This window comes from Azolla caroliniana, unplaced genomic scaffold, assembly GCF_043228905.1.
Source record: "Azolla caroliniana isolate FFs.n. ecotype wild unplaced genomic scaffold, voAzoCaro1.0.p SCAF_5, whole genome shotgun sequence".
Classification (NCBI taxonomy): domain Eukaryota; kingdom Viridiplantae; phylum Streptophyta; class Polypodiopsida; order Salviniales; family Salviniaceae; genus Azolla; species Azolla caroliniana.
Genome location: NW_028230440.1, coordinates 9711684 through 9721750, shown reverse-complemented (window position 1 = coordinate 9721750; position 10067 = coordinate 9711684). Strand labels below are relative to the sequence as shown.

At 42.2% G+C, this 10067-nt stretch overlaps 1 protein-coding gene across 1 annotated transcript; it reads right to left on the bottom strand.

Moving 5' to 3' along the window:
• Window positions 1-7162: 7162 nt before the first annotated feature.
• On the bottom strand, window positions 7163-8903 carry LOC147864101 (putative inorganic phosphate transporter 1-4). Its single transcript, XM_087319799.1, has one exon. It carries the CDS (start codon window positions 8889-8891, stop codon window positions 7314-7316), a length of 1578 nt encoding a protein of 525 aa, XP_087175925.1. The 5' UTR covers window positions 8892-8903; the 3' UTR covers window positions 7163-7313.
• Window positions 8904-10067: the final 1164 nt, after the last annotated feature.

The window sequence follows — 10067 nt, the reverse complement described above, 5'->3', positions numbered from 1 at the left end:
TTGCAGGCGGGTCTGGAGTTAGGACGTACCTTCTAATTCAGGTCAAGGGATGTTGAGACCGGTTGGCAATCTATCATGCCAAACTTGAACAACATATTTAACACATAATTGCGTTGGCTGATCAATATGCTTTCGAGGGTTCGGATCACTTCGATCCTAAGAAAGTAATGAAGGTTGCCTAGGTCCTTCATCTCAAATGATGCCGCAAGTTGAGACTTCATGCGGAAGATTTCCTCTGGGTAGCACTGGTGATGACTAAATCATCAACATAAAGTAAGAGACTTACCGGCCCATTCCAGACATTTTTAATAAAAGTTTGGTTACCTTCTTTGCCGAATGGGACATTGACGATATGTCAAATCGGATGTGTACTATCGTCTCCAATTTTGACATAGCCGGATCGTTCCGGCTCTCGAAGTTCTCAGAACCATTCTTGATGAGACGTCATATGGTTCGAGGCACCAGAGTCAACGAACCATACGTTTTCCAGACTAGATGCATTATTCGAAGTAGAAGCGGACATAGAATTTGCTCTATGTCTCATCACGAACATTCTGTCGCGATCATCATAGTCGGAGTTGGTGGCGTAATTGGTGAGTTGTCGGCTAGTGGAAGCCAACTTCCATATCTTCTTACAACACTCTTCTTTGTGGTGACTGTTTTTTCAGCAATATCCGCATTCGACCGAGTTTTGTCGGCTCAGACCGAAATGGAAGCTCCCCCTTCTTCCAAAGGTTCCTCGATGGCTTCCGTCTTGATGCCGAAATTGCGAGTTGTTTTCGTAAGTCGGGCCTCGTCCACCTCGTCCTTGGCCGAATCGGCCTCTTGCTCGACTACAACCTCTTCCTCCATTCGAATGCGTGTAGAGTATGTGGCCTTCCGAGGCGTTGTCCCTTGTTCGAACATGGTTTTCTTTGACGAACAACATGGATTGAAGGTCGAAGAAGGAGGGTGGATTCTCCCGTGCTAGTATGGCGGTTCTCATCGCGTCGAACCGTGGTGGAAGACCGCCAAGGCATATTTGCACCATCTCATCATCGTCCACATTGACGCTTATCGAGCCGAGCGAGTTGCAAAGCTCCTTGATCTTCAAGGTGTCGCTTTTGATGGACATATCCCTTTGTTGGATGTTGTTCAACTCTTGGCCGAGTTGAAGCTTTCTCGTGGTTGTGTTAGCGGCGAAAATCTTTCGTAGATTCTCCCACGCTTCCTTTGGCGTCTCCTTTTCTTGAATGTACCCGAGCATGTGGTCGTGAACACATGTCGCTATGCAATACATCACTTGGCTTGCCGCTTGCTCCCACATTGCATTGTCAGCGTCTTTTGGGTCGGGTCGGTTTTCTTGTGCTCCTTTGATGTAACCCCAATAGCCTTGGCTCACAAGGTATTGGTGCATCTTGTACTCCCAAGATGCAAAGTTGTTTTGATCTAGCTTCTCACTAGGGAGAGCACTCCCCATTTGAGTATTCATCGTCGATGAAGCTTCCTTTCTTCTTTTCCTTCTCTCTTGAACACGAGCTATGTAGTGGTACTACGATAGCGATGAGCCGGTTCTTCTTGAACGTTGACGTAGAGCACAACACACGATCACGATAAGGCGAGTGGGCTAGATCAAGCTACCAAATCGCTCTGATACCATGTAAAGAATTGATGGTGATTCTTGTGCAGTGGAATAGATGTGTGTTATGTGCGTATATGTGTGAGAGAAAAAGAGAGGAGAGAAAAGATCTCTCAAGATAGAGAAATGAGAGGAAAATAGAATACTCAAGAAGAAGGTGTATATTTCACAAGTAGAATAAGAATTATAAAATGTAGCATAACAAGGATTCACAACCGACTTAGTATGAAGTATGAGGAGGGTGCTTTATATAGAGTCACCCTCTCTCTTCATTAACTAACAACAACAACAACCACTCTCTCTCTTGGGGAATGTGAAGACTCATAGTCATGGGGAATATGTAACTCATTAGTTGTGTGTCATAGAATATGATTGCATGACACATAGTTAATGTGTAGAGAGTAGTGGTGTGACTCTTCACTTTTGGGTAATCATAGATTCTCGAGAGGTGTGTTCACACATTGCACTATGTTGAGCTTGATTCTCAACAAATTGCTTCCAGAATGTCCCAGTCTACTTTATCATATGCTTTCTCAAAATCTAATAATAGTATAGCAAGGGATTGTTTGTGATGTTGAGCCAATGCAATCATCTCCCAAAAAAGGAAGATATTGTCAAAGATGCTTCTGTCTTGAAGGAATCCTGATTGTGTATTATGTATAATAATCGAGGGAAGCAACGGTCACATTCTATTGGCTATAGTCTTTGCTACTATTTTATAGATGTCGTTAAGCAAAGTTATTGGACGCCATTTTGAGATTTTATTACATTGAGCATCTTATTACGGAATCATGTATATGATTCCTTCCGTCCATTCATCGGGCATATTCCCTATTGAGAAAAATAAATTAAGTGCTCTAGTAAGAATAGGCCCCAACACTTCCCAGTTATGCAAATAGAATACCACTCTATGGCATCCTTTCCAGGACACACATATTTACCCAAGGATTTAGCCGTTGTCCAGACTTCAGTGTCTATAAATTGTTGAAGCAACTGGGAAGCCATTACATGAGTGCCCTTTTGTTGTACTGTTTCTAGTACAAGCTGTCTCTTATTAAGATCTTCCTCTAAGAAGGATTTAGCAGATAACAATTGATGGTAATATGTCGTAGTTATGTCCTGCATCTCAGAATCATCCGTTGTATAAGAACCATCAAGACGTTTTAGGGTTTTAATAGATAGTGTTTTATACTTCTGTTTAAATTCACTAAAGAACTCTCTGTTAACCCTATCCTGCTTTTGTGACCAAGAAGTTGTATTACGCTGGTAGAAATATAAGCCTCTCACATGTTGCTTTTCTTTTAAATTTCTGTTTACTTGTTGTAAATCCGAGAGCAGCATAGGTGATGTTAGGTATTTTTCCAATAAGTTTTCTGTTGTAGCCAATGCTCGACACAAATTAGCAATCTGTTCACTGCATCAATCAACTGAAAAGGCAACTATATTTATGAAGAAACTCTTGACATCAAGGATGACATGAGTGATATCTTTGAGCAGAAAGGCATATTTAGACCATATTTGAGCTATAGAAACTCTATGAGTTTTTCATTAGCAAGCAATGAGGTTGGGATACAAAATTGCTTAATATAGGATCTTCTGGTGAATAAAATGTTTAACTTCAATGGATAATGATCAGAAGTTACCGTCCCGGAAATAATCCCCATACATCTAGAAGCTTCCCAAAAAAAGTCACTAGCATAGAACCTATCCAATCGTGCCAAATTAGTTGCAACCACACTACTATTTGACCGGGAAAAATTAAGAGAGCCTTGCATTCGAGAAATGGAGTGAATATTCCATAGGTCTAATAAACCAAAAGAGAAACAAAAGGAGTCCCAAGCTCTAGCTTCTCAGTCTATAATTGTATTGATTGAGCCTCCCCTCCTATCAAATGCTTCTTCAATCATGTTAAAGTCACCACCCACAATCCAAGAATCCGCTAATCCGGCGTATTCAGAAAGAGAAATCCAAGAGGAAGCTCTTTCTGAGGCTAAGTTAGAAGCATATAGATTTATAATACCAGTCTTTTGAGGTCCTATTTGAAGAATAAGGAACTGCGCCCTTTTATTCAAAATAGTACCTGTTGAGCCTATGATGGATGCCCATTGTTCTTTAATAGCCATACATAAACCAACTTGTCTACTATTTGAACCAACTTGTATCCATTTCCTTGGCAGGATGGAACCATAACTCCGTAGCCTATCAACAGACAAGCGATGCTCTTGCAAAAAAAGAATATCAGTAGTACCAAAATTAGTTGTATCTAGATCTGCACGTGTAAGTCCTTTAAATCTAAGAAAGGCCTAACCCCCTAGGACTTGACGTTCCAGGAAAGGATATTTAACTTGTCCATACTACATATGATTTGAAGATGTCCATTTCTCAAGGAGAACATCCTGACGACTCTTCTTAGCGCCCTCTCGAGCGCGGACTTGTCGCTTTGTTAGCAAGTCCTTCCATGCATACTTATGAACCTTACGCTCTTTGACAACCTTATCCAACACCTCGCCTGCTGCCATATCCTTCGAGGATCCAAACTTGAAACCATTGGCCTCTTTCTCTATCAATAACAATAATTCTACTTCATTGTTTCATTTTTCTCATAAAGAGCTTTTTCTTTGTTATTATTAGTTGTAGGTATAGGTGCAACTTCCTCCAATCATTGGATAGTGATAACCACCATCTTCTGCTGCCCTTGTAGCTCTAGCTTTCCTTGCTGAGCTATTTCAATCTCCATGTCATCTTTCTTCTATTTCATTTTATTTGACGAGATTGTTTTAACAAGAAAACTCAACTGAGATCTCTGTATAATTTTGATAGATGGTTGACCCTCTATCAACCGAGAAGATGACTTAGAAGGCATTGTTGTCATTGGGGGACATGTATCAGTCTTTGACGAGATCAATGAACCTGTAGTAAGTGGCACTTGAGGAACCTCATCATCTACCTGAAGTGTTATATATTTGTTCTAAATGGGGGGGAATTCCTTAAGGTTATTATGTTGTACTTGTTGAGTTTTAGTTGGTAGAGATGTTTTCCTATTCCCTACTATAGTCCATCCCTCAGATGAGGCCTTGTATGGAATAATGGCCGTAGAGGACTCCACTATATGAGAGGCATTATTGATCTTAGGACAATGTTTGGCCAAATGGCCAAACCCGAAACACCGAAAACATTGACTGGGCAGACCTCGGTACATGGTTTTCTGAGAATATGGAGACTGTGTTGAGTCCAACAAATTGGGCAACAGAACGTGAGACGGCAATACCTTAGCCTTAGAAACGAGAATCTTAGCCGACATTGCACCTAACATTTTGTCACCTTCTTTTCGTGGCTTATCATATACCTCTTGTACCGTACCAATCATAACAACAATTAAAGCGACAGAAGTTATCCATTCTTTACGCAAGTTCGGGAGAACCACCATACATGTAAAAAGAGAGTCAAAGTCATGGTGTACTTGGTTTGCCGAGAAATTGTGGATCCATTTGTGAAAAGAAACCCATCCTCCCTTAACAATGATAACTTTCCTTTCTAACAGAAATGGTACCATTCGATCTTATTCAAACTCGAGTTGATAATAATTCCTTCCTAACATCTCGACATCCACAATATTATGAACATCCTGTTTCAAAGCAACGTGTAGCAATAAACTGTAGCAATAAACGTAGATCAACATGCGACATACGAATCCCCAACACACGTGCAATGATCGTCTGCCTTTCCATCACTTGAATCTCTCGCAAGATATCAATCCTATCTTGTTCCAATAATAGCATTGTCCGAAATAGGAGTTGCATTTGGGTTAGCTACACTGGAGCCTCGATAAAGCTGATCACGACCTTGTGGTGATTGTTCCTCTCTTGAACCTACATCAATGTTCATCAAACAACCCCATTAAGCAAAGTTTTTGCCACATCTGATTGTTTGTTGTCTCTTCCAATCCTAGACTTTCTTGCAGTAGATGACCCCTCCGGTGACCTTGACGCAACAACCTTAGCGGCTGGAATTGCCTGTCCACTTGGTGCTAGAGTAACAAGCGAATATGCAGGCAACACCGTGGTCTTATTTCCCTAACAGTCTGCATGCTGTCAAATCAGCCATACATGTGGCGGTTGTTCCAGTAGCCGCAACTGATGAAGGCAAGGATTCGTGGGGAGAGGAAAGTAAGGGAGCGTGAGGAAAGGAAGGTAAGGAAGCATGATGAGAGGCGAATTGAAGAGTTGAGGTGTGAGGTAGACCTGCGTGTACGCCTACAGAGGAAGTCGCAAGAACGGCGACATCCTTGGTCGTGTGCGTTGATGTAGAGGCAGGTGCGATGGAGCGGTTGAAGAGGTGTACCTTTTGTAACCTCTCATATACATAACAAACGATATGTATCTCGATACTTGATTAATATACAATGCAAAATTTTGCTCTCTCTCTCTCTCTCTCTCTCTTCTCTCTTTCTTTTCTCTCTCTCTTTAATTTCTCACATGGTATCAGAGCGACATACATCACATTATATAAGTAATACGTGACTAAATAAGCGGCATACATCACGTTAGATTGATCCGGGAAATCTATACAAGATGTCGTCGACCACCGATACGGAAAACCAATCAGAATTTGTTGGAAATCCAATCAATGTTGCATCAACAAACCAAATGGCAAGAAAGTATGTGGTGGAGCAACTCACAGACCACAATTATAGAATGTGGACAACGAGAATGGAGTTAATTCTCGAAAGAACAAATCTTAATTTAGGAATTGTAAATGGTTCTGAAGTCATTCCATCAACAGAACCTGATTTGAGCGATCGGAAAAGTAGAGATCTAGATGCAAGAATGGAGATAATTATGCATCTAAGTGATTGACAAGTTGATCATGTTCGAAGTCTTGGATCCGCACGAACAATGTGGGATCATCTTCAACAATTACACCAACCCTCCGACGGTGTACGACCAAAATCTTCTCCTACTGAACCCTAATGAACATGGAGATGCGTGAAGGAGAACCAACGGACACCGTCATAAGCAATTGGTAGAAAGATAACTAGATGTTGCAATCTCAAGAGGTAACATTATTGATGAAACATCAAAATGTAAAATACTAATGGGTTCCTTGCCAGAATCATGGATCACATTTGTGAGCATCCATAGGAACGAGAAGGGTCTCAATCTCCAAACCTCGATTGCGAAAAATCAAGCAAGACGAACTATGAAGAAAGAAACTAAATGGTCAAACAGACACAAGTCACATGGCAATGGCAGTGTCCATGAGACGCCATTACCAAGGCAATAATCCTCAATTTTTTCTCTAAATGTTGACATCCATCTCCTTTCGTGAGTATCACTTCCCTTGACCCTTTTTTGCAGATATATGAATAGAAGAAGATCTAGCGATATGTATTATAAGAGCATTTGATATTATGAAGTGCATAATACCACCCCCTCAAGTTGTGTGCCGCTCATAGTTTCATGACATTAAACAATTCCTCGCACCAATGATCCACACTTTGACATTAAATTGTGAATAGTAGTTTAACACAATGGAGCCATGATATAAGAAACACCAATAATAATAATAATAATAGCAATAGGAATATTAATAATCATGCTGCTGGCTCAATTTGTAAAGGAGAGTACATTATGTATTTATTTACTGAGAGGGAAGTGAAATTATAAATCATATATGTACTGGGAGCACTCCTTTTTCAGACAGCAAGTTTGTCGTCCCCATCTACTTCATTCTCCCCAGTGATATCCTCGAGCGATCGACCATTCGTCTCTGGCACGAGGAACGTGAAGAAAAATCCTAGAGCATTGATGCCGCCCAGAATGAGTAGGGACGTGCGGACGCCAACACCATTGGGATATCCGGCATCTTGCTGACCAGGAATCTTGCTTTGTGCGGCATAAAGGAAGCCAAATGCGCCGATAATGGCCCCCGCCTTGCCGGCCGCAGCCGAAATACCGTGGCATGTCGATCGCAGCCGCGCCGGGAACACCTCCGCAGGAACAATGAAGGTGGTGCTGTTGGGACCGAAGTTTGCAAAGAAGAATGTGAAGGCGTACAGCACCACGAACGTGATGCGATGGTTCTTCTCCTTGAGTGTGTCGTAGGGAATGGCCAAGCCCAGCATGAAGGCTGTCATCATGAAGAAGCCCATGAGCTGGATTTTGAATCTCCCCAGTATGTCAATGAAGGCGACGGTGAACCAGTAGCCGGGTACCGTGGAGCAAAGCGCGATGAGCGCCTGCGCTTTGCTGATCTTGAACACCTCCTCCAGCGCGCTCATGGTCGCGGCCTTTGGCAGCCACTCGATGGCCGTCAACACGTCCTTCTGGAACAGGTTCTGGCTGTAAAAGGCGATGTCCAGCAGGAACCAGGTGCTTGTTGTTCCCAACAGATGCAGCCCATGCCGCCGAGCGAACTCTGCCGAGAACAGCCCGTACGTCTGGCTTTGGTCAGACCGGATTTTGTCCACCTTCTCTTGCTCCGCATGAAGCTCCACCGCCAGGACTTTGGTCATGTCTTGAGCCGCTCGCTTTGCATTCCCTTCCACCAGTGCCGTATAACGAGCAGTCTCCGGCATCTTCAGCCGCCAGTAGTACGTCAGCAATGCTGGTATGGCACCCAACATGAACACCAGCCGCCACACGAAATCGGCTTGCTTTGGCGTTGAGCCCACACGGTCTACACTGTAGGGTGGGCGTGGGTCAGCATTATTGAAGGCAGAGGAGACAATGATGGAGACTGTGGCCCCCGCGAGGATCCCGGTGCCCTGCATCGCGAACACTGCGGCGATGAAAGCGCCACGTGTGCGCTTGTTTGCATACTCCGCCATGATGGCCGCGGACAGCGGATAATCGCCACCGATCCCAAAGCCCAGCCAAAAGCGGAAGAAACAGAGCGTGGTCATCACAGACTTGGCAGTATGGCCGAAGGAGAGCGCAGATGCGATAGAGCATACGATCATGAGGAGGAGTGTAACACCGTACACCTTCTTGCGCCCCAATTTGTCGCCCAGCCAACCAAAGAAGAGTTGGCCAGCGAGCGTGCCACATAGGGCGACACCATTGACGGCTGCAGAGACATTTGGGGGCAAGGTTCCTGGTTTAGCACTGTCAGGATTGAAGTAGTAGATGCGGCCTAGGAGCTTAGTCACGGTGGAGATGCAGAAGAGATCGTAAGCATCGGTGAAAAAACCCATTCCGGCAATCACTATGGCAGTGAAGTGGTACCATTGCGTCTTCGCCTTGTCCAATGCCGTCAAAACCTCCAACGCCATTTCGAGAGTTGTGTAAACCTGAAATGAATACTATTATTATCAAAACATGATCATCATGAGGAACGCAGCATGAACACATTGACAACCTGCAATATATATATATATATATATATATATATATGTATATATATATACGCTACTCAGTACATAGTACATATTTGACATGTTCAGAATGGACATTATGTATGAAGAAGCACGCTGTTGAGATAGATGGCTAAATTGATAGATAGATTTTAATATCGTTATTGGAGGTCAAGTATGATCTATGAGACCAGAAAATGTACGCTATTAAGGTAACATGAGAGAGAGAGAGAGAGAGAGAGAGAGAGCGCACAATTGAAAGGCAAAGAAATAAAACTTACAAGTTGAATTAAAAATGTTGATCAGGTTGGAGAAATGGGAGAAGAGGGGAACCTTGGGTATGTTGAGTAGAAACCATAAGATCCCACATGTATTTATAGAATCACAAGATCAATCAATGTGTCTAACAAAGTCAACTTCTAACAAAGTCAACCTATTACAAAGCCAAGCTTTTAAAATACAGAGAATGTTCTTTGTGGATATTCTTGCACTCCTTGGCGATTCCCGCCAACAAGAATCGTAGAACATCGCTAAATTAGTTTATTACAACAAAACTGACTCAAATTAAAACTAACCTCTGTGGATATGTTAATCAATTGGACACGTTTGATGCATCTACTTGGATTCGTAGTTGGAATTGTTTGAAACTATTTGTAAATTAGTTATTGGCTCGACACCATAATCTAATATCACAACCCACTGAATCTGGCTGGTATTTTCCACTTGTACAAGTTCTTGAGTATTTAAATGTTACCACAACATAACGCAATGCAAAAGCATACATTAGGGAGTCATTAGGGAAGTTAAATTTGGGTTTACTTTAATTAGGACTTTAATACAGTAGACTGAAATGCTGGAAAGAATAATAATGCGGTGTTAAAACGCTGACTTTCATTTCATATCTATTAGAAATTGTTATTGCAAGTAATAGTGTATATTTCATAGATAAGTCTGAAGTAGTACATTTTTCCTTACAAAGCCATATTCCGTACACCACTAAATCATTCACATAATCCTTAAAGACATTCATATGGTAGAGTATATCATTGCACTAACAATTTCCAACAAAAGATCGTGACTACACAAGCTGTTAAT

Bases quoted from the DNA above. Each gene is read 5' to 3' on its own strand.
- LOC147864101 (XM_087319799.1), bottom strand. From the start codon at position 8,891: ATGGCGTTGGAGGTTTTGACGGCATTGGACAAGGCGAAGACGCAATGG.